Source organism: Bacillus rossius, chromosome 1, assembly GCF_032445375.1.
Source record: "Bacillus rossius redtenbacheri isolate Brsri chromosome 1, Brsri_v3, whole genome shotgun sequence".
In the NCBI taxonomy this organism is placed as follows: Eukaryota; Metazoa; Arthropoda; class Insecta; order Phasmatodea; family Bacillidae; genus Bacillus; species Bacillus rossius.
Window position 1 is genome coordinate 650,052 of NC_086330.1, and position 26,113 is coordinate 676,164.

The 26,113-nt window shown below is 40.8% G+C and overlaps 1 protein-coding gene across 5 annotated transcripts in view; it reads left to right on the plus strand.

Annotated features, from left to right (window-relative positions):
* The window catches only part of LOC134530802 (DNA topoisomerase 2-binding protein 1-A), a 106,284-nt gene extending 82,424 nt beyond the window's left edge, over positions 1-23,860 (plus strand). For 3 of the 5 annotated variants that reach the window (XM_063366025.1, XM_063366048.1, XM_063366016.1), the window contains exons 25-26: positions 6,087-6,316; positions 10,733-23,860. In XM_063366025.1, coding sequence (XP_063222095.1) covers positions 6,087-6,316; positions 10,733-10,952 — 450 coding nt within the window. In that variant the 3' untranslated portion in view covers positions 10,953-23,860. The remainder of the gene's footprint in view (positions 1-6,086; positions 6,317-10,732) is intronic. The other 2 variants (XR_010074873.1, XM_063366039.1) reach the window with 2 other exon arrangements.
* The last annotated feature ends 2,253 nt before the right edge of the window (positions 23,861-26,113 follow it).

The following is a 26,113-nucleotide window of genomic DNA, read 5'->3' on the forward strand; positions in this document are numbered from 1 at the left end:
TTTAGAAATAAAAGCAACTTTTCATGTTATAAAATATGTCTATTTTGTAATTTAAAATGTTCATTGCCGACTATAAACGTTACGTTTTTCACGATGTTTTTAGGCCTACTAGCTAATCTTATGTACTCTTAAAGTACCCACAGTATTTTCTGGTTGTTACGTGACGTAAATAGCGGGATGGATTTGATTTTTGAGTCGTAATTCGCGTGAAAGTATTGTATTGGACTAAATGGGAACTCAACGGGACCTGAAGAATATAGTGCAAATAACGGGAAAACGTAAATAACGGTAAAATAAATAAGGGTTTTCGCTGTATGTGTACATTGTAAATAACAGTAACGTAAATAAGGGGTTTTGTTGTATGTGTACATTGTAAATAAATTTGCCTATACAGTAAGTCCTCGGTTTACGTCGGGGTTACGTTCCAGAAAACCGCGACGTAAATAGAAACGACGCAAAATGAGCCATGTTTCATGCCACCGGCCGGCCACGGCCCAAGGTCGGCCGGAAGCGCTGGCATACAGACGTGACAACGGGCAATTTTATCAGCAAATTACAACCGACAGCGTGGGAAACAAGTCCAACTAGTACTTCTCAGCTTTATAGAATGGTTATTTAACCAGCTGCTTTATTACCTTTATTGATTGAAATATAAAAACAGATATAGTCGTTTGGAAGACATCTTATGAAGAAAAAATCATAAATTGCAGTGAGCTGATACTGTAGGCCTACTACAAACGCATTTAATCACGATAAAGTTAACAACAGCACGTTTAAAACTCCGGCCAACTCAATGATATCATAGCGACTGAAGTGTAGAGCTGTAGCAAACCGTATGTATTCGTTACTGAGTAACGGGTGCGGCATCTAGTAACGAGTAACGAAACGTTACACACGAATGCATTTCGTTACTCGCATTTTTCGTATGTTTTACGCATGCGCGCGCTTATTCGTTACAAAGAACGATGTTTGTTTATTAAGAAAAGTATAATTTGGAAATTCGTCGTCCAAGATTTTTACTGTTTATTAAAGGTATTGTGTGTGTAGACAAAGTTTGAGATTGGAACAGAAACAACGTAAGAAAGTATTTTTTACAAATTATAAATATGTATGTTTTTGTTTTTTATTATCGCGTATTTTCACGTTTTTTGTTCTTATCTTAAAAGAGATATTATAATAAAGCTGCTCTAATGAGATTTTATTGTTTCTTGGTTAACAAAAGCTGTTAATTATCAAATACTTTTAATTGTTTATATTCAATTTATTATTATTTACGCGACGTCATACCGTACGCGTACGAAATACGACTCGATTCGTTGCTGTTACATAACATAGCATGTTATGCGGTATCAGAAGTAACGAGTAACGATACGATAGTAACGAGTACTAATTGTTATAGTAACGAATACATACGGGTACACTTTTTTTAGTTACTTTTACACCTCTACTGAAGTGCCAAGGAGTTGGACGAAAAGGGGTAGGAGAAAATGCTGTGTCGTTGCGGGAAGTAGATAACACTTCTACGTGCGAGATACGTGGGTGGCCGAGCGGGCGGGCTGGTAGTATTGCATCACCGCGCGGAGAGCAGGAAGCGTCCCTCATGATGTATGATAAGATAAGGCGGTGAACGTGTAGCTTACGCTACATAGCATAAATTAACTACCGAAGGAAACAAAGAATTATAAACAAATTATATACGGTGTTTTGGTTAAAATAAAGATTTACGGTCATTGTAAACGACGTTATTGTGAATCGGCGACAACTTAAATTGAAACATGAGTACTCAAACATTAGCAACGTTAATCCGAAACGACGTAAATCGGTACGACGTAAATAGAGGACTTACTGTACCTATATAAACTTCTTTTTCGCATTTTAAAGCAAAATATTGCAAAAAAAAAAATCCTCAAAAATTTAAAAAAATTTTATTCACATATAGGTTGCACTTCATTTTTTCCCCATCAAATCTGGTAAAATTGCCGCGACCTATATGCGAGTAAATACTGTAAAAATATCTGGTATTATTAGTGTGTATTTAATTTTAATAAATAAAATACTTTTAAATATTAAACACTACTAATGCGACGAAGGGAAAACCGCCGGCCGCAGCGTGAGGACATGGAGCACGCATCTCTGCGCTAGTTGACAGTCGCCTCCTACTCTGCGCTGCGCTGCGCTCTGCTCACTTGTGAACAACCACCTTACCTGCTTACTTAATTTAACGAGAAGAGAGTAGAAATATTAGAACTGTCTGCAAACTGATAAAACCTTTACACGTGTCCGTAAAGTAGGGCACAGCACTGGCCGACCGGTAGTTATCTTCATTCAAAACGTAGCTAATAAATGTGTATGGATCAGGTAGCAAACATGCGGCTATAAACTTAAGATATGAGGAATCTTTTATCCTTAAATGCAAGCAATTACATGTTGTTCGAGTATATGTGTACTCAGCGACCAACCGGATGCACTCCCGCCCCTTCTGCCTTCGTTTTAACTTCTGCCTGTGATTTTCATTTTGACAGCTCAAGCAATAATTCCATAGGTTGGTTAACAAGAAAGGGGTGCTTCACATTGTAAAAAAATACAAACATACATTTTTCCTGCAAGTAGGGAACACACTGGCTGCCGTCTGCCCGCCCTCCCCCCACTTCTTAACAGTCCATGACTCGCCTGCTCCCACAGTGGTTAACCACACTGGCACCAAGCATTGCGCAGTGGTGACAGTAGGTGGTCCAACGTGCTTTTCTTGTGTAGCGTCCCGACAGACTACAACATAGTGGCGGGCGTCCCAAGAAGGGATTCTGATATCCCTTCGTCACAGAGTAATGGATTGTGTCATATGTTGAATGAACAAAAATTAAATTTTAAAGCAAACATATTAAGTTTATATACTAATATGTATTCAAAGTTACTAAATAAAAATTTAAAGAACAAATATTGCACAGTGTGTTTAAAGATGGCACACAAAAGAAGTTTACAGTTAAAGTAAAATTATAATCTATGATTATGTAAATTGTCATAGTAATTACTGCCAATATAAAAATTTACATCACAGTAAAAGTTCAGAAATTCAATTAAATAAAAGAACTTGGTGTAGGTATCAAATTACTAATGACACACACGTATAACTAAATATAAATTGTAACAGGCATAGAATATAAAATGCATGTATGAATTGTGTGACATTCGAGTACGGTATACAAAAGTTATGATGCACACGTGTGTTTACAGAATTCACTCTACATTTACCGTACTGTGACACACTGTCGCGGCGGTGTGTTCCTAGCAAACGTTCATGTGTCGGGAGTGCTCCGCGGTCTTCATGTTAACATCGTTATCACAATTAATTCTACATTGTTTGATTAGTCCGATTTACCTTACCCAATAGTGATGTAACTATCAGTGAATCTGATCTCATCAGAAAACTTAACTCGAACATGTTCAGATCTCTGATAAATAAAACAACATTTATAACTGCGTGTGAGATGTCTACTAATCACGATATCTTATCGATCGAACTTTTGCTTGATGCTGACTTGACCTCAAACAAGAACTCTCCTCTGAAGATTTCATTGAAAGAAAATGAATTATCTACATCTGTATGGAATTGAGCAAGATTATTGAATTAGTTGAACTTGTAAAACTAATGACTAATGAGTACCAAAATAGACAATGTCATTATTGAAAACCAAGTATTGAAGACATTATTATTTATTAGATGACTCCAGAAATGAAATTGCAAACTTAAAAGAAGAAGTCATCCAGATAATAAATGCAGGTAAATCACAAACTTAACCGAAGAAACAAGGGTTAAAAAAACCAGATTGATCACAAAAATTCATATAGCCAAGTAACAGGCTATTCCATGATAAACAAGACTGGAGAACAGACGGCTCGGAATGTAGAACATCGGTCGTCCTGCCAGGCGACCATGCCGCTGACCCACGATGCCGGCAACAGCACGAACTACTCTCCAGACAAACAAACTGATGAAGAAGAAGGCTTCACTGACGTTCAATACAAACACAAGCTCAAACGAGTCAGGAAGGGAAGACCGCTTCTATTGAAAGAAGGAAAACACCAATGCAAGTTGGTGTAATAAATAGCTTCTCGTTAAAAACAGTCTCAAAACCAGTCTTTAAAAGAACTAAAGCTCTATTTGTAACATGCTTAGACCCCACAGTTCAAGGAAAAGAAAAGTGGATTATTTTGCTAATTAATTAAATCTACCAAGTGAAAGTTGTCATACTAAGATCTAAATATAATACATACACATAGTTTTACATCACAGTTCTAGAAAAAGACTTCGAAAGGATTCATAACACCGTCTTCTGGCCTAATGACTGCCTTATCAGTCAATTCTACAGGAAACTTCATACTGATCAAATTTAAAAAAAATAGCACATCCAGTCTTTCAGATCATGAATCAGCATCGACTAGCAAGTCCTCTCATGATATGAACGACCATTCTTCCAACACCGTGCATGAGGCTTAAGAACAAAATCAGTTGAACTTTTTGATAACATTTAACATACAGACCAGGATTTAATATGTCGTACTAAAACTTGGTTTAATAACTCCATTATAAACACCCACTATTTCAATGATAACTACACTGTTTTCAGAGCTGACAGGGTTTCATCTCTAACTGTGATGGAAAGAGGTGGTGAGGTATTAATAGCCATCGAAAGACATAAATTTACACAAGAATTTAATCAGCCAGGAATTGAAGCTGTTTGGGTAAAAATTAAAACGTCTGAAACCAAAATCCTAACACTCTGTAACATCTACATTCCTCCTCAAACACAATCTTCAACATATGCTTTGTACTTTGAAGATTTTGAAGATAAAATAGTGAATTGTTTATTAGTTGGTGACTTCAATGTCCCAGGTGTTGACTGGGAATATTTTACAGTCTGGTATTCAATCTAAAGATCAGACTCTGATAAATTTTATATCAGCTATGGGTATAACACAATTCATCTACTCTCAATCTACTAATCAGTTATTGGATCTGTGTTTTACTAATTTGTATCAGTGTTTGATCAGTAAAGTCCTTTATCTGTTACATAAGGAAGACCTACCTCATCCTGCCATTGAGATCATCATAAAACTGAACATACGGACTAAGAACGTAAATGCCCCTTCTACTTTCACAAACTGCAAATTCGGCGATTACCTTGGCCTATATAATGTTCTTGTTGATCATTACTGGTCTGTCATCTACAATTTGTCAGATGTAAATATTATGGTAGATTATTTAACTTGGTAAACAGTTATATAAACAACTTTATACCAAATCCTGTGAAATCATTTTCTAAATATCTTCACTGCTGCTTGTCTGTTACTGCGCCTTTCTGTCCCAGCACACTGCCTCGCACTACTCACTCGTCCGACACAACACAGTCTCTGATGCACCAGTCTTCGCACACGAAGCCCATCGCTCGTCTGCGCTTCACTTCACTACCTAGGAGGCCGGTATCACAGTTCGTATCTCCCTCAGCCCCTTCTGGGATGATCACGCACCCGTTTGAAGCTCAGCGTCGTCAGGGTCGACTTGACACCTGAAGCTCCCGGAACAATGGCATCCTGGTTATGCCACTTCACGCAGGCGAACCACTGGGAATGTGCTGAACCATCCAGTGTGTAGAGAGCTCAGAGCATGTGGAATGGCGAAGCGGTGGGGCAAGGGAGGGGGTAGAAAGGCGTGATTGCTAATCCGATTAGGGAGTTGCGCTAATGGACCGCGCTCCATCCATGGACTATCAGGCCAGATGGCTGGAGCCGGCCCGTTGACCTACCTCGTGGACCCGCCTCTAGTACGCTCGTTACACTACAACATGTACCATTAATTCCAGGGTGTACGAGCCTTAAGGGGGAAATAAAAGGGCTAGCTTTGTGCACTAACGCTAGTTTAAGAAGTACTCATTTCAGTCTGCGTGCTGAAAAAGAATGAAGATACATGTTCGTGGTATTTTCATATAATGGCATTGGAAATGAATAAGTTGTAATGTTTAATAAAGAGACCTGAATGTGAGTGTTGAGTAAGGTTTAGTCAGGCTAAAAGGATGCCATGCGATGTGAAGGAGGAGGACTACGAGTGGGGCGGCCCGGTGTGCCCCGCGGGGCGGGAGCTCACCCCTGGCTCCATGGCCCACTCCCTGGCCAGCGCAGCGCACCGCTGGAGGAGCCGGGTGGCGCGCGACGGCCGGGCAGCGTTCAGCGACCTGCGTGTGCTGGTGCACGTGGGCAAGGAGCGCCAGGAGCAGTTCAAGCGCTGCGTCCAGGCGGGCGGCGGCCAGGTCGTCCTGCTCAGGTGCGGCCGCCCGCGGCTCCGCTGCTCCGCTCCCCACTGCCCTGCTCCCCTCTGCCCTGCTCCGCTCCCCTCTGCCCTGCTCCGCTCCCCCTCTGCCCTGCTCCTCTCTGCCCTGCTCCGCTCCCCCTCTGCCCTGCTCCTCTCTGCCCTGCTCCGCTCCCCCTCTGCCCTGCTCCGCTCCCCCTCTGCCCAGCTCCTCTCTGCCCTGCTCCGCTCCCCCTCTGCCCTGCTCCGCTCCCCCTCTGCCCTGCTCCTCTCTGCCCTGCTCCGCTCCCCTCTGCCCTGCTCCGCTCCCCCTCTGCCCTGCTCCGCTCCCCCTCTGCCCTGCTCCTCTCTGCCCTGATCCGCTCCCCTCTGCCCTGCTCCGCTCCCCTCTGCCCTGCTCCGCTCCCCCTCTGCCCTGCTCCTCTCTGCCCTGCTCCGCTCCCCCTCTGCCCTGCTCCGCTCCCCCTCTGCCCTGCTCCGCTCCCCCTCTGCCCTGCTCCGCTCCCCCTCTGCCCTGCACCGCTCCCCCTCTGCCCTGCTCCTCTCTGCCCTGCTCCGCTCCCCCTCTGCCCTGCTCCGCTCCCCTCTGCCCTGCTCTGCTCCCCCTCTGCCCTGCACCTCTCTGCCCTGCTCCGCTCCCCCTCTGCCCTGCTCCCCTCTGCCCTGCTCCGCTCCCCCTCTTCCCTGCTCCCCTCTGCCCTGCTCCGCTCCCCTCTGCCCTGCTCCGCTCCCCCTCTGCCCTGCTCCTCTCTGCCCTGCTCCGCTCCCCCTCTGCCCTGCTCCTCTCTGCCCTGCTCCGCTCCCCCTCTGCCCTGCTCCTCTCTGCCCTGCTCCGCTCCCCCTCTGCCCTGCTCCCCTCTGGCCTGCTCCGCTCCCCTCTGCCCTGCTCCCCTCTGCCCTGCTCCGCTCCCCTCTGCCCTGCTCCCCTCTGCCCTGCTCCGCTCCCCTATGCCCTGCTCCGCTCCCCCTCTGCCCTGCTCCGCTCCCCTCTGCCCTGCTCCGCTCCCCTCTGCCCTGCTCCGCTCCCCTCTGCCCTGCTCCGCTCCCCTCCGCCCCGCTCCCCTCCCCTCTGCCCTGCTCCACTCCCCTCTGCCCTGCTCCACTCCCCTCTGCCCTTCTCCGCTCCCCTCTGCCCTTCTCCACTCCCCTCCGCCCCGCTCCGCTCCACTCCCCTCCACCCCGCTCCGCTCCACTCCCCTCCACCCCGCTCCGCTCCCCTCCGCCCCGCTACTCTCCGCTCCGCTCCCCTCCACCCCGCTCCGCTCCCCTCCGCCCCGCTCCGCTCCCCTCCGCCCCGCTCCACTCCCCCTCCGCCCTGCTCCACTCCCCCTCTGCTCTGCTCCACTCCCCCTCTGCACTGCTCCACTCCCTCTGCCCTGCTCCGCTCCCTCTGCCCTGCTCCGCTCCCCTCCGCCCCGCTCAACTCCCCTCCGCCCCGCTCCGTTCCCCTCCGCCCCTCTCCGCTCCCCTCCGTCCCGATCCGCTCGCCTCCGCCCTGCTTGCTCCCCTCCGCCCCGCAACCGCTCCACTCCGCCCCGCTACACTCCCCCTCTGCCCTGCTCCACTCCCCCTCTGCTCTGCTCCACTCCCCCTCTGCACTGCTCCACTCCCCTCTAACCTGCTCCGCTCCCCTCTGCCCGGCTCAACTCCCCTCCGCCCCGCTCCGTTCCCCTCCGCCCCGCTCCGCTCCCCTCCGTCCCTATCCGCTCCCCTCCGCCCCGCTCCGCTCCCCCTCTGCCCCGCTCCGCTCCCCCTCTGCCCCGCTATGCTCCCCTCTCTCCCTGCTCCACTCCCCTTTCTCCCCGCTGTCCCGCTCCACTCCCCTCTGCCTCGCTCCACTCCCCTCTGCCCCGCTCCACTCCCCTCTGCCTCGCTCCACTCCCCTCTGCCCTGCTCCACTCCCCTCTGCCCATCTCCCCTCCCCACTGCCTTGCTCCGCTCCCCCCCCGCCCCGCTCCCCCCACCGCCCCGCTCCGCTCCCCCCCCCGCCCCGCTCCCCCACCGCCCCGCTCCGCTCCCCCTCCGCCCCGCCCCGCTCCCCCCCCCCACGCCCCGCTCCGCTCCCCCCCCCCCCACGCCCCGCTCCGCTCCCCCCCCCACGCCCCGCTCCGCTCCCCCCCGCCCCGCACCGCTCCCTCCACCCCGCTCCGCTCCCCTCCCCGCCCCGCTCTGCTCCCCCCCGCCCTGCCCCGCTCCCCTCCGCTCTTTCCGCTCCCCCCCGCCCCCTATGCCCTGCTCCACTCCCCTCTGCCCTGCTCCACTCCCCTCTGCCCTGCTCCACTCCCCCTCTGCCCTGCTCCACTCCCCCTCTGCCCTGCTCCACTTCCCCTATGCCCTGCTCCACTCCCCTCTGCCCTGCTCCACTCCCCTCTGCCCTGCTCCACTCCCCTCTGCCCTGCTCCACTCCCCTCTGCCCTGCTCCACTTCCCCCTCTGCCCTGCTCCATTTCCCCTCTGCCCTGCTCCACTCCCCCTCTGCCCTGCTCCACTCCCCCTCTGCCCTGCTCCACTCCCCTCTGCCCTGCTCCACTCCGCTCTGCCCTGCTCCACTCCCCCTCTGCCCTGCTCCACTCCCCCTCTGCCCTTCTCCACTCCCCTCTGCCCTGCTCCACTCCCCCTCTGCCCTGCTCCACTTCCCCTCTGCCCTGCTCCACTTCCCCTCTGCCCTGCTCCACTCCCCTCTGCCCTGCACCGCTCCCCTCTGCCCTGCTCCGCTCCCCCTCTGCCCTGCTCCGCTCCCCTCTGCCCTGCTCCGCTCCCCCTCCGCCCTGCTCCGCTCCCCCTCCACCCTGCTCCGCTCCCCTCCGCCCTGCTCCGCTCCCCTCCTCCCTGCTCCGCTCCCCTCCGCCCTGCTCCGCTCCCCTCCGCCCCCCTCTGCCCTGCTCCACTCCCCTCTGCCCTGCTCCGCTCCCCTCTGCCCCGCTCCACTCCCCTCTGCCCCTCTCCACTCCCCTCTGCCCCTCTCCACTCCCCTATGCCCCGCTCCACTCCCCTCTGCCCCGCTCCACTCCCCTCTGCCCCGCTCCACTCCCCCTCTGCCCCGCTCCACTCCCCCTCTGCCCCGCTCCACTCCCCTCTGCCCTGCTCCGCTCCCCTCTGTCCTGCTCCGCTCCCCTCTGCCCTGCTCCGCTTCCCTCTGCCCCGCTCCGTCTGTGTGTATGTAAGAAGTTTATATTAGAGCTTTTTATTCAACTTACTAAATCACCTAGGTTCGTAAAGTCTTAGCGTTCAATTTCAAATTGGGAAAAATATAAATAGTGACCATTATTATTTTAATGGAATAAAAGTCTTTCGCTGTCAACATTGTCTGCATCGAAACAGCTTCAAGACAGATTTTTGGCAAAAATTTCATTATCTGTAGAAACGGTATGCATCCACTTTTACCCTATCTTAACAAACATTTAGCTTAAGCTTTGGTTTCCTATGAGCTATGAACCCCTGGAAAATATCAGTTTGTAGTATTTCTTAAATTCCTCAGATCTTTTTGTTCTTTCTTTCTTCTCTTTGCTGTACATTATCATTTTGAGTTTGAATGCTCGGCAATTTTTTCGAAGTGTTCTTTTCTTGTGTTGCTGAACATGCTGCTTGTTGGCTATACATCCCACAACTGAATCTTACTCTGAGCTTCTTTCAGCCAAGGCTGATGTTCCCTCAGCAACTTCCCCAAGTGCACACCAGTGTACCTGGAGTGCACACCAGCCACGGGGGCAGTTCAAGGGCGCTGGGGTACCCAGATCCTTCGAGAAAGTCAACAAACCTACCATTTCATGTGCATTCTCATTCACAACAGTTGCGTGGGCTTTAACACATTTTACCTTATTTCACTGAACTCGAACAAGAAGCTGGTTTCCTTTTTATTTCTTTCACGTCTAGCATCTCGGAAAATTCAACATCTGTGAAATAATCGGCTAAATAAAAAAAAAGGCAAAAAACCAGCTGTTCCAAGGAGTGAACAATGGCGATGGAAATAGCTTTTCTTGTTTGTGAAGTAGGTGAGTTATTATATATTTACATATGTTTACAATCGTCAAAATACCACATGTAATTTGAAGTGTCTAGATGTACTCATATACAAGTTTGCTTTCGTGAGTGCTAAATTTCCTGGTTAATTAAGTGAATATTGTTAACAAAGTGTAAAAAAAAATGGGAAATAAAAATTATTATATATTATAATTTTCATGTATTAAGAAAAGCGCTCTTGACAGCGGCTAACAGTTACGAAAGTGAAGCGGAAAGAGTCACAAACGCCCCATGCGGAGCCGTGATGCCTTTGACCGTCCACGCGAGGACACAGCAGGTCAGTCTCAAACCAATCATCCGCGGCAGTCCCAGGCCGGCCAGACGCTCGGGTGGGTGTGCAGCGTCCTAGCGAGGGGCCACGCAGCGAGGGGCAGGAAGCTCCGAGGATGAGCCCACTCCTCCTGTGTTGCAGCGACTGGTGCTCGGCCAACGTGTGCATCGTGGACGTGAACAAGGTGTCGCTGGAGAAGCCCATCAGCCTGGCCGTGTTCGTGCGCAACAACATTCCCCTGGTGCCCACGCTGTACCTGCACGAGTTCCTGGTCCGAGACCCGCCCCCCGGCCCGGCCGAGTTCGCCATTCCTGAGTACAAGGAGCTGAGCCGGCAGCGCCAGGCCTCGGCCCAGTCGTAGCTCTCCCTCGCTGTGACCAGATTTCATGGGTTTATTTATAGTCTAATTGCATTTTTAAAACAAGGGAGCTCTTTTTTATGAACTCTGATAATGTATAAATATAGCATATTATAAGCAAATGTGACTCTTAAATGATATCACATAATACTTAGTTCACCAAAACAGTTTGTTATTTTGTAATGAGCATTTTTTAAAAAATAAATATGCAAGTAATTGTGTTTTTGAAAACTTCACCAATGCCGTAATGTAAAAATGAGTTAATAACAACAGTGAAATGATCAGAAATTTTTTTTAGAAATTCAATCTATTTAGTACATCAATTTGGTACAACCTTCATCCAGAACATGTTACATTCTTCGAGTTTAATTTACTACAAGAAATCAGTTTTTGTGATTTCAGTTAAATTTTTGATTGAAAATGCTGATTATTTAATGATTTTTAGGGATGGGGCGAATCCTGATTTCCTCGAATCCGAATCCTAACTCGAATCCTCGACTGGAATTGCCGAATCTCGAACCCAAACCCGAATCTTTTAATAGATGATGTCCACATATCTAATGTAAGTGAGATGTATTCTGCTTGCACTAAAAGTCCCTTGACTTTATCACATGTAGTTTGGTACATTTCTGGTATAAGTGTATATAAAGACAACAATTTTTTCTTAAAAAATTTCAGTTTTAGTACAGATTAGCGGTTAGGATTTTTTCTATAAATAAGCTAGAGGTCTGCGAGCCTAAGAATTTTACTTCGAGCCGAGCTCGAGCTTTTGTGGTACAGTTACACTTTTGGGAAATTATTTTTATCTTAAACTTAATATCATGTCTGAATAAAGTATTAAAATGAAGTGGGCTTATTAATTTTGGGTAACTATTTACAGTGTGTGTTTACATTTTGCACTGCTAGAATAAAAATAACATTTTTTTTCATTGAATCTTACCTGTTTCCATTGGTTCATTAGTAACTGATATCATCCAACTAACATAACCAAGTATATGTTTGTGTAAATGTAACATATCTTTGGAAAAATTTCACCCTTGTCAATTTTTCTGGAGTCCTTACTGAGCTTCAACAAACTTAGCACCAAAAATCATGTTGTTTGAAAAGTACATTCACATTGTTTCAACATTTCCACTTTTCAGCACAATAATTCTGAGAGAGATTGTCACAGAGTATTAAATTCTGTTCTTTAATCTATCATTCAGAACAATAATTTGTTCTGAACGTTCAGGAGATAAATTAGCTCTACGATTGGAGATAGTGTTTCCAGCAGAAGAGAAGCATCTCTCGCTGGCAACCTGCTTGGCTGGAATGCTTTAGTAAAATTGCTTAACCTCAAAATTAGTGTCATAAATATCTGTAACTGGTCATTAAAGTTTAATCAATAGAAAGTAATAAAAATAAAAACATTTTACTTGATTCAATTTACACTTGCAAAAAAAACATACACACAATAAACCTACATGGAAATTAAAGTCTTTTTCAATATCCTGAAGTCTGAAATATGTTTACTCATGTCATTAAATGTAGAGCTGTATTGAAGAAGCCGATTTTGCCAATATTTAGTTGAATCGGCATTTCTGCCGACTTCCGATACAGTACGCTCGTTAATTTTCGGCCGATATTACTGAAAAACGAAAGACTGCCATAACCTAAAAATCCACGAGTACCATTCTCACTTTTCGTAGTAGTACTGCATTCTTTCAGATCGCATTATTTCTTAGCAACATGTGCGAACCGTACATATCAAAGTTTAACATCCTTTTTTTTTTTTAACAATGTTCTTTAATTTAATATGTCATAAATAAATAATACATTACTATCACGGTAAACATACATCTCAGTTGTTACGGTAACTATAGTGCAAATATGGTAGCTATCATGCTTCTGTAGTAATTATGGTATTATACAAAGAATCTTTAGTTCTTTTTATGGTAATTATCTTAAAATAACTATTGGGTTTGTACTGTAGTTATGGTACATCATCCATATTTCTTCGTATGTTGTTGTTCATTTGTCTTTTCTTCATATTTACGTGTGCCATTATTTGAGACAAGAAGTTTCAGAAAAAATTTTAACGGACATTATATCACACATTTAATGGCGTAAATGACGAGACCTCTGGCAATTTAAACGCTTTATACGGAAATACCTACCATGCGGGACCTCTTAAGCGAGTTTTACTGTATTTTTTTCCCGTAAATAGTAAAAACCGAATCCTTTGACGAATCCTATATCAGACCCGCCGAACCTTCGAATCCCCCAGGATTCGGCGGATTCGGCGGATATTGGATTCGGTCGCCCCATCCCTAATGATTTTAGTTGCATTTAGGTGCTCTATGGTGTAACTTGCTTTTCTGGATTTTGTCGCAATTCATCATATAATTTTGTCCCTAGTAATGAAGTAAAGCCATTATTTTAATTTTCAATATTCACCAAATCTTAGTGATGCACCGATTATGCAGCCGATTAATCGGCAACTGCGATTATTGACCAAATGCCGATTAATCGTAATCGGCGATTACCAGGTTAGGTTATAACCGATTGCCGATTATTGTAAAATTTGTTGCTGAAACCCATACGACTTGAAAGAAAAGAAAATACATTTAAAGTTTAAACCTTAATAATTTCTTGAATTGAAACTACAAACGGCTGAAATCTCTTAAGGGCAAGCTTCAAGGTCGCGGTTGTGAATCACGGTCACCAGATAGCTCTGGGGTGGAGCTGAGAGCGAGAGATCGCAGACAGAGATAAGACCGTGGCAGCGAGTGAGCAGAAGGGTGGAAGGGGGGCGCCGGCGGGATCAGGTGTTCATCCGGTGTTGCCAGCTCTGTGTCCAACTGAGGAGAACAGCCGCGTGCCTAGCTAGGGGCGGACGGTTAGGCGAGGCACACCCACTCAGCAGAGCTTCAGCACTAGAAGCCCGGTGCCCGGGACAGCCGGAATCTTCATTAGGCATCATATAGAGCAGGATTTTTTTGGAGATGAATTCTGATAATACGACATTGATAACGTTTTTTTTAAATTATAATCCTACAACCAATGGTCAGTTAAACTGAAATCTATTGCATGTCACGTTCAAGGATGACATGCACTTACACGTCCCATAACATAAGCCCCGTCACTCTGGCGGGTTTTCCTACACACACATTTCATTTTATGAACAAACCTATTTTTTTTAATTAAAAATATTTTAACTTATCCACATAATGTATGCGAATATTACACTTGTGACCAAAGGTTTGAATTATGTTTATATATAAACATGATTATATATATATATATATATATATATATATATATATATATATATATATATACAAACATATATATATATATATATATATATACGAGTTATAGGGCAGGACTATTTTCATAACATTAAACAATTTGTCATTTATTAAAAAATTTAACAGTAGTCGAGATGCGTTTCTTGAAATATATTTATTTATTTCAAGACACAAATATTTCGTAAGAAATAAAATACGATGTACATACATACATATACTTGCTACACATTGGCAATGTAACGAAATGTAAAAAATGAGGACCTAATACAAGTATGTATTAAAACTTAGAGTTTATAAAAGAATTGCCAAGTGCAAGTACAATAGGTAAATCAAGTACTCCGTATCGTTCATGGATATGTGTTCTTAGCTTGCAAACTTGTAAACTGAAGTAATCTGTTAATTAGTAGTATAAAAATAATTTATTATAATTAAATATAGTATTCCTTACACAGAAAAAAAAATGTTTTTGGACATTTTCACAAAATTCCTTTAGAAATCGGTTGCCAAGAAATATTTCGTAATATTACTAGAGAAAATATAGTAAATTTCTACAAAACATTGTTATGGTTATTTTTGAATTTATGATTTGCGTTTTTCTAAACAAAGCTGGATATTTACTGTCGCGCTTACGAATATTGCAATATAATATTATATTACGACTTTTTTGTACAAGGGTACATTTTTAACCCTTGGAAAATGTAATAATATTTAGAAATTGGACTTCATAATTGTTTATTGTGCTTTTGTGCGTGCGCATTTAGTCGTGGAAAGTTATACAGGGAAATGTTTATAAATAACTGTAACTAATTCAGGTACTGGGACAACCCAAAGAATAAATGCCCGGGCAATAATACAATCCCACATTTGCAGCGATTTGCTTTCGTGCAAATGTACATATTTACAAATATCTGTAATTTTGTGTGCATGAATATTTCAGTTTGATTGAAAAAAAATTACAGAGTACTGTCTAAGCTTTCCAGTATAAGAATCAACAGTGTTTCAGTCATATATTGGCTGTAACGACGGTAAAGTTATGCTTGACGAGCTGTCAACAATTTTGCAGATGCAGCGTTCCTAACGAACTATATAATATGTGAACATGGAAATTTTTATAGTTGGTCTTTTATGATCTACAGGCCAGTGCGGACAAGACCTACAATAAATGCAGACTGACAAATACCAGATTAGACAAAACAAGGTTGGTTACCAAATCTGTTAAACCTCTTACCTGAAACAGGGACGGAAAAGTAAAAAGAGGCGAAAGAAGTATAGGAATGTATGTCCGGGCACAGACGCCGGCGCTGGTGACGGTGCCAGATCAATGACAGACCGACCTCTGACGTCACGGCGGCCATCTTGGACTCAAAAGTTCCTCAAAATGACTAAACATTCCTCAAAAATGACTCAAAATTTGTAAAAATTTCCCGTTTTTCAGGGAAAAAAATTCCCGTCTTGAGGGAAAATTTACCGTTTTTAGACCTTAAAAATACCAGCGGCTAGAAATATCCATATTGAGGCTTAAGCATCCATGTCTACAGCTTCCGATAAGCCTCTGACGTCATCATTGAATATGTCATCATGTAATAAGACGTCACCGTTGCAATTTCCGTTACGGCAGCCATCTTAAAAATCATTATTTATTATCCGATTTTAATGAAAAAAATTAAATTTTTTCATAAATAGCTTTTTTATTAATTTTTTAATTTTTTCATTAAAATAGGATAATAAAGAATGATTTTCAAGATGGCTGCCGTAACGGAAATTGCAACTGTAACGTCATATTACATGATGACATATTAAATTATGACGTCAGAGGCTTATCGGAAGCTGTAGACATGGATGCTTAAGCCTCAATATGGATATTTCTACCCGCTGGTATTTTTAAGATCTAAAAACGGTAAATTTTCCCTCGAGACGGGAATTTTTCCCTGGAAAATGGGACATTTTGAGTCATTTTGAGTCATTTCTGAGAAATTTTAAGGAATTTTTTAGTCCAAGATGGCCGCCGTGACTTCAGAGGTCGGTCGGTCACTGACCCGGCACCGACACCAGCGCCTGGCGCCTGTGCCCGGACATACATTCCTATACTACTGGCGAATCGAATCACAGCCAGTATTATCAGTCTGTATAGGCCTATAAATAGAGATAGGTAAATTTCGCGCATTCATTTTGTCGCAAGCTAGTATGAAAACATTTATACTGTTCCACTGAGTTCATTTTTGGGCGATAGTTATTAGCTACCCCTCTGCGATGCCCAACTAGGAGAAGAAAAAAAAGTAAATCAGGTAGTGCTGATCAACTAGGATAAGAAATCAGCCAAAGGAAAAGCAAACATGGGTTGAGCACATTTAAAACATTTAATTCTATCCTGATTCCAGATTAATTCACGAAATTTCCGAGTCCCTACATAGAAGTAACGTGAAATCAGTACGTGTGTACGAAGGTTCGTATTTACTTTGTCATTTTCTCAATTTTCTAGAAGTGGCCATCCAAACCTCATTAAAAAATATATATTTCCTTCTAGTTTCCCATTACCAAGCAAATAATGATAAATCAGCATTTATTAATACACACAGAGATTTTCAGTAGAGTAAAATTGTGCTTAATGCATGAAAAATAATTATATATATACATATATATACATATGTATATATATACATATATATATATATGTATGTGTGTGTTTGTATGTATCATTGAAATATAACTATACTTTGAAAACGAAGTTTTTTGCGAAACTGAGATCTCTCCAAGATAAAGAAGTTTGTTATAAGTTAGTAAGAACTACACATTAACGTATTTATATGTTTTTATCATTAATTTCAGTTAAGTGTAGGGCATTTTTAGCTGAAACCGATTTACGTTTTTAATATTCAATTGCTGCAAGAAAAAAAACCTCATAATAATAAAACATTAATGAAACCTGCCAGAATTTGTATAATTTTCATCCACATATAACTTCACAGCTAAAGTATTACATAATAATTAAAGTTGTTTGCGTTGATTTTTAAAAATTATTTTCAGGCAATTAATATCAGCTGAGAATGTGTCAAAATAATTACAAGAAATGTTTTATGTATTTTTGAAACATAAATACGGTTCCATACGTTTCAAAGCTGTAAATTTTACAAATATTTTTCTTTATTGATCAGTAAATTCAGCGATATGAGTTAATCTTTATGAAGGATCTTATCAGAGGATGTGGCTATGACAATGCTCAAAAGATTGGTATTGTGAAAAATGTGTCTAAATCAGGATTAACACAATATTAGATTAACTTTTCTTTAAAAAATGTATGTTCCCTCTGCCATAATGTTTAATGCTAATGATTGTACCTACAACTAATGGTAACCGTGTATTAATTATTACATTTACCGGTACTACAAATAGTTATTACGTAGAATGACCACTTCTTAAGTTGTTGCGAAATGTGAACCACAGTTAAAGAAAATACATTAGGTTTGAAAATCATGTTTTATATTTCATATTTTACAAAGAATTCAAAATAATAGTGACATTTACTCATTCAGTATAATATATCATACAAAATAGAAAAATGAGAAGAAAAACCATAGGCTATAACTGATAGTAGAAACACAGTTTATATCAGCATAGAGACCAAAAGACACGTATATTACTACTACATACAAAACAAATAAATAACTATAATCAGTTCTTCGGAATTCATTGTAAACAATATTTTAAAAGGTATGTCTCCACAGAATTAAAATATAAACTTCAGATAAAATTATAACCTTATAAAAACTCATGTACAGTTACTTCCAAAAAAAAATTGTTTTCTTTCGTTTAACTTAATGTTTTCGATGTTAGAACAAATTTGAACACAACAGAACATTTTATGGCAATCGTCTAGAGTTTCAAAGAACAAAAATATCTTACTTCAATTATATTTACATTCATTTATCCCTTGCTTTTTCCGGGTCAGTTTTTGACGTCTTGATTGCTGTTTCTCTGCCAAGCTTCTTTCAGCTTCCAAAATGTAGCCTGGTTCTCTAATGGCTCTGTCTATGCTTTGATTTGGCACCACTATCTCAGGCAGAAAACACCTACGATAAAATCTAGTCAGTTTCGGCAACATTTCTGTTTCCCGCATGAGCTCATCTCTTTCTACTCTTTCTACTTGTAAATTCTGACGAACAACAGACATTACCATGAAGTAACAGTATTCGCGCTATGTATGTTTAAAGTCCCTTGCAGCTCATAAAAATAAAGGTGTGAACGTTTAATAATTAAACTTCCGTTTCATTGACACGTGGAAAAAACTTTCTTTTTCTTATTGCAGTTTCTTGGAGCCCTTGGTCAAGTCCGTCAGGGCTAGCACTGAAATATCCGTATTAGAGATCCAAAAATAAACCACACTTCTGTACAACTAATCCGGTTTGTGCTTGAAACCTCTGAATGGCAATATGCTCATTGCGACCACCGTACTCCATTGCCAGTGTCGAAAACGGGGGCATGTAAAGTAGGTAACTGTTTAACATGATTTGAACAGGACATAGATTCTTTCCGGCGACAAACAACGCCGAAATTACTGACTTTTAACCGCACACGTCTCATTTTGTGCCATAGCTCACAATCAGCTAGCATTTTTGTTCGTTTCACGATATTAGTTCTTTCTCCAAAAGTGACTTGCAGTGATTCGATGTAATCAACATTAATTACATAAGTTGTTTTGTCACAGAAATAATACTCCTAAATATACTAACTTGTGCACCTGTTAGATGTCAGACATGCAATTATAACATGACAATAATATACATTTTTAATACTATTCATTACTATTAAATAAAAATAAACGTTAATTATATAACGTTTTTCAGTCACATTATAGTAAATATAAGACGTGTGTATAATCACAATGGCAATCCATCGGTGAGTGGGCAAAGGCGTCACCGAAACTCAGAAATTCTAAATTATTACTACTTTTAACGTAAATTGATTTTTACATTAAATTAAAATTTTTAATAAAATGTTTGTTTTACATAGACGTATAAAATAATTTATTCATGGTAAAATTTAAAAAATGAATAACATAAAGCATATTTTACAGAAATATTTCGGGATTGTTTTCTCAGTTTCTGTTTTATAATCTATTGTCGCTGAAAATAAGTGCCAGCTCGTAAAATTGACAGTAAAGATTACAAAAAAATTATAGACAAAATTGCATCCTAATAAAAATGGTATTTATAGCTGCATATAAAAATCAAAATTGCCCCGCATGCATCCGCAATTTTACGGCTAACATTGTCACTAGAACAAATGTGTAATGTATCATTAATACATTTTCAAACTATAGGCTTATTTTTACGCATAAAATGAAACGTTAAATTCGTTTGAAATGGTTTTAGAGCAAATATATTTAACAACTCTTACAAATGTTAAAAATTAATTTCCAGTATTCTGTTTTCAATAATATTTTAAAAGTTTTACAGTATGTCAAATATAAATGTCTCATATCCGTGTATATATAATATATATATAACACATGTACATACTTTTTATTTTTAGCAGTAGGCCTACGTGCCAGAATCATTTTCTTTTTTTGCGGATTTCTTTCGCTTTGATAATTGTGGCCGTTTCTTGAGACATTTTGTGCTGCCGATAATCGCACACTGCGTACCAAGACTTGATAAATTTCATTGAATAAGTCATACGTAGTCGAGCGTCACACTAATACTAAAAAAGAGAGAATGAGTGACCTCGGTGAGACGCTGGCGCCAAACACCTTTCCCCATCCCTTCCCCTCATGCAAGGTAGCCGAGGGCGCAACTAACCACGGGCCTCAACGCCATAAAAAAATTTATTACAAAAAGTTCTAATTGACAGAATGTGAGTGTCGCTATATTTTTTTATCTACTCAGGTCTACCAATAATATCAAAGTTTGAAGCAAACCTTCATAATGTAATAGTTTGTGCGTCTTCAGAAACATTTGCATTTTCAGGAGAAGCCTAAACCTAAAGATAGCAAAAGCTATTCTATGTTATTTTTTAAACTCGTTATTAAAATAAAAATTGATCAAGTATGTGTAGATATTCAGATAGGAGTTTGAGATCTGTGTCACAATAAATGTGAAGTTAAAAATTTTAATAAACATTTGGTTTAGACAGGATTGTTTCGATGAAGCGTCGGTGTGCATAACAGTGTGACATAAAATCCTCCTAAATTATATACGAAAAAACGACCACAGAAAAAGCTATTTAAAATAATGAACAAATTTAATTTGTGAAGACGAACTGCGCGAGAACAATTTATACTGTTTTTAATACATGACCATCATGCTATCAGTTTTTGTTTTTATTTTCTGTCCTGTAAAGAGTTAAACACTAACCAGTGAAGTTGTAAATGCAGAACTGTCAGAAATGTCAGTACCTCGCGCGCAAGGCGTGACAGATGACTAGTCCGTGTCCGTCTCCCTGGCTCACAGTCGCGAGGGGTGGGTGACCTTCCAGGAAGGAGCTGGCAACATGGCAGCCTGTCTCCGCCACCTAGCGCGTCATCCTCTTCCCCCCTGGCACCCCTCGCCCACAACCACGTGCTGGGCCTCGCGGCCTCAATGTTTCCATTACAAATAATCATCCTGTGACTATGTTTTTAAAGATAGAGTATCAGTCCCGCTGACTTTTTTAAAGAATTCAACTCAGTCAAGGTTCCAGTACAGCCGTTTAAGCGATTAAATGAATAGCCTGAAAAATATGATACTTTGAATATTATATCACATAATATCACCATCTTGAAATAAAAAATTAAAACTTTTAAAGATATAGCGCTGTTAAGGTCTTCAAAATCTACAACATAGCTTTTGTTTGACGCCGTTTTCACAAAAATTGTAGAAATCGCGCGGGAATTTGTTTTGCATGTAAATGCCTATACCGCGGCCGGAGTGAATTTGGTTGAAGCCCGGCCTTAACGAATATGACCGTGGAAGGTAGGGATTGTCAACGTCTCGGAGTGTACATAGATATTATCTTTAAAGTTATCTTTAAAAGATTTGTGCAATGGGAGCGCATGACTTGATGTAAGTTTTTGGACATACGCCATTGCTAAGAACTTTTTCTGTTGAAGAAAAACTAATAAATAAAATAAATAAAAATACACAAGAAAGACAAAAAACACACAAAATTAAGCAAACAATTGCTGTTGTCAACAAGAATATAAACACCACAAAATATTCCGAAACAGAAATATGGTCAACAAACAAAGAAAAAACAAAGAAAAAGAAAAAAGTACTAAGTGAACAAAAAAACACACAAATGATAACAAAACAAAAATATTGAAACCAAAATAATTCAGCACAACAGTTGAAACGAGACAAAAACACGACAAAACGAAAAGACAAAAAATACAATAGTTTTACCAAAACAGAAACAAGCGACGTTTCGGGAACTGCTATCTGCTCCCATCCTCAGGCAGAGACGCACATGGTACGGAAACACAGGTGCGACTGAGAAGGGGCTGGAAAATGAGGGTATTTATCAGAGAAAGGGCTACATCTTGCTCAGCCAATGACAGACGAGCTGTCTCCCCATTGGCTGTGCACCATGTAGTTAAAGCGGATTGGTTATGGTGGGTTGAGTATTGGCTATTGTTTTGTGCTGCAGGGATGTTTCTCTCTTTATCAAAGGGATCCACATATTTTTTAATTCAATGCTCTGCTGGCTGAAAATATTTTTATTGCTAATAATGAAGGCTGATTCTTTGATTTTCCTTTTTATTTTATCATATTCCTGTATGAGTGGTGTGGAGTCTTCCCAGAGAATTTTGTGGCTATTTTCCCATGTATGTTCAGCAAGTCTGGATACACTCGCCTCATAATATTTGCTTGCTTTGTGAATTGTGCTCGTACATACATAACTGCCCCGTTTACTATTTACAGTATTTACCCCTTTCAATTCAATTACTTACTGTACAATTTATCCTGTTAAGTTAACGTCGTGAATGGTATTATTGTCACAATATTTACCATGGCCACAGCCAAATCACACACGTGATTTCTTCGCACAAAATATTTAGTTTAAAAATAAATGCATTTTTAAAGCTGTCACAATTCACAATATGGCATATGTTACTTATATTAGTAAATGTAAGTCTGAAAAAAAAATTGGACATGGTATCGTAGAAACGATGCGCCTAACTAATTTTCACTGTGTTCCGTATGTCGGCCATGTTTGTTATGTATGATGTGAGGTTGGAACGGACAACACGCACAAATACACAATAGCGCCATCGGTTCACATTCCACTGCCGCTACATAGTTCCCTTTCTCAAAGGATTGAGAAAAGTAGGCTCACGTGATGCTAATTAGTAATTAATAAACTGAAATGGTGATTATTTGGCATTTTTTAAAATTTAGTTCTTTTTAGTCATTAACGGGAGTTATTAAAATAAAATACCAAATTGCAACCATAATGTTTGCACAAGTGACGATCAGAATTGAAGTTGGCAACACTGCAAAAGTAATTCATGAATATTGAATACTGCAGTTTTTTTTTTCCGTAGACAATGGCCATTAACGTAAACACATTGTAGTTTAGCTTTGTATTTTGATTGTTGATCAACATAATGATGTCTTCAAGATTGAAAAGTGACATATGGAAATTTTTCTCGGTGGATTTAATAAGTGAATCTAAAGCAAAATGCTTAATATGTGGAACACTCATCTCACGAGGCAGTTGCGGGAACCGGAAGTCATACACAACTACAAACATGTGGAACCACGCAAAAAAATTTCATTCCAGTGAAGTGATTTCAGAAAAAATAAATAAAAGTTGGGAAAGTGAAGTAGATGATCATGATGTCACTCCTAGACCACCTGAAAAACGTGCACTGTCACAAACAAAACTACCAGCCATGGTATCAAAAAAAATAATGTATTTGCCCACTGATCCAAGAGCACAAGAAATGACTCAAGCTGTTGCAGAAATGATCTGTGTTGACATGCAGCCAGTGGATATTGTCAACAACAAATGGTTTAAGCTACTAATGGAGAAAGCAGTACCAAAGTATGAACTTCCTTCCAGGAAACATTTGAGTACTGTAGTTATACCATCTATGGTTGAGGATGTTAAACGACGAGTAAAAACAGAACGGCATTCAAGTAGGAATATTTAGTAAAATGCTATTTTTTATTTCAACTTTACGCAAAAACTGATAATCGGTAATCGTAATCGGTAATTGCAATTATTAGTGTAGTAATCGGTAATCGGCAAAGTATAATCGGTGCATCACTACCAAATCTAGATAAAGTATTTATACAAATTTCTATGAATGGATTTCATGGTAGATTATTTAATAAGAACATTTTGTTAAGGTGTTAAAAAGTGAGATATGTGTGTTGTGATACTTGCAGGCTCTTGCAGTGCAGTTTGGCACGGACGAGCTGCCAGTGTTGTCGTGCGTCCGAGCCCGGGGCTCGCTGGATGTCAGCTCACAGACCTTTTCTCTGTTTCCAAAACATCATTTCAATTGTAATTGTTGGGTTGAGTTCTGTTTTGTGTTGAAACAGTTTGAACAATAAGGATAGAAATACATAAAATGTTTAAGTAATTTATGTTGTAAATGTTTTGTGCACAAATGAAAATACTGATGATTTGTGATAGTAATTTTTTGTTTTATTTACAATTTATTCAATTTGAATTAACATAGTTGTATATTCAAGTATGTAATATTTTTCTTCAGTGTTTTGAGTAGTTAATGTGTTGCTGGATGCCAGCAGAACAGAGAGAAAGCTGTGAATATTACATGAAAAATTGATTTATTTTAAGTTTTACCTTGATGTGGCCCTGTATATTTTTTAATAAAGTTCAGGGTAAGTAAATCTCCATCATTTATTGAATATTGACAAATTTTTAATTAGTAATTTTCTGGGAACATATCATGAAATATGTAAGATATAAAGCTAAATCAAATACATTTATGTTGCTTCCATTTTTACCTGTACAACCATTAAGTCTTGTAGGTAAGTTTTTTTATATATTTAGTTTGATTAAAAACATTAAAATGTGTGCTATTCAAAAATTATGAATGGTGTGTTAGAATAATACAGTTTTATCAAAAATTTTATTAATAGCCATTACATGATGAAATGTTTAATTTTCTTTTCTATGTTTTTAATTTTTTTTTATTTAAAAAATATATTTTATATACTTACAGCATTTACACATATATTTATTTATTTATAAATACGCGGTTCAATAAGGATCTTGTGTAAAATTCATAATATTTATGGCAATATGCAATATGTAAAGACAATTTCTGGTGACAATGGAAAAAAATTGCTAGTAGTGAGTCGCGACTGCTGAGGCAGAAGGATGCCGAAGCTGTGGGGATGCTACCGGCGCGGCACGGAACACCGTGTCGGTGATGTGCACATCTTGAGAGCGAGGTGAACGTACCAGGCCAGCAGGAAGATCAGCCAGACGTCAGCTGAGTGAGGCACGCAGCAGCTGGCCTGACCTGTCGAGTGAGCATGAACGAGCGAGGCAAGTGTCGCGGGACTAAGTGAATGTTGGACATCCTCCGTGGCTTCCAGTCCGCCGCAGTGAGCGTCATTACGCTCGGCATTCATTTGGGCGGAGAACATGTATTAGTGAGGATTGATGTCATCCACAAACAGTTTGTACTTACATTTCAATGAATACCATATTGTACATACAACACAGCAAGGGGGTCTGAGTAAACAAAGTTAGCATCTTGAAACAGTGTATTATTAAGTTCACAATTTACATCAAGCACATTCAAATTCTGTCTTGGATGACGCAGCATAAATACAAGCATGTTGCAATTGTGGGAACATTGTGAGTACAAAAATATTTCACTTTAATTATTTGGTTACATAAACACACAAATCAACCACATTCAGAAATATAGTTCTGCCATTCTGAGTTGTTTGAACTTGGTTTCCGGACTGCCCACAGTCAAGGAACACGGCCTGTATCGTCTTGCTTGAGCGTGTCGCTCGGCACAGGCGTTGCAATTCTGCCAACACGGTAAACTACGAGCCACATGTTGTGTTGGCAGTGGGAAGAACTGCAGCAACAACTTGTAAAGCAGTTTCTGAAGGTGCTTGGGAGTTCGGTTTCATTAACAGGGAAAACTTATTTAAAAAATAAGTTAGTATTTATTGGTGAAGGGCTATATTTATAAACTTATTCTGCAGGAAATGTTTTTCTTAATTGGGATTTAAGACAGTTTTGTGGTACCTGTACTGTGTTTGAAATGTTGCCAGATTGTAATTTAATAAAAGTGAAATGCACTGTGCTGTAACAACTCTTGTAAGTACCTAATTTGTGTTACCTTTGTTCTAATCTATACTTTTTGACTTGCCATTAAAAAAAAAAATAGCTTGTACAGAGCAAATTTTAACTAAATAGAATGTGGCCAACAACATTATACATTCTATAAAGTATAAATTTTGGTTTAGATTGCATGTAAAACTTCCTCCTATGAAAACTGTCAAAAATCTCCCTTCAATCATTGTTTTGCTATAAAGCCACCTCTGAGCTTGGGGGGACAGGGGGCAGTATTGTTGTGCAGTGTGAATGTTGGTGCAAAGAGTTACAGTCATGTGTGATACACGTAATTACTATCACTTTCTTTTCTGAACTAAGAGTATATTGAGATATGCATACAACATTTTTATTTCAATATTTCCTGCTGTCATAACCCACAATAATCCAAGTATTCTAAGTACCTGTCATCATTCTGACCCAGTTTCATAAGTGGAGCCAAAATCAGCTTGGAATAAATTTATGTAGCAATTTTGATTAAGTGTATGCCTGCCTGATATACAGTGTTCATTACACGGGTTCTAAGTTTTACTTTTATTGAACTGCATCCATTTTTACATATGTAGA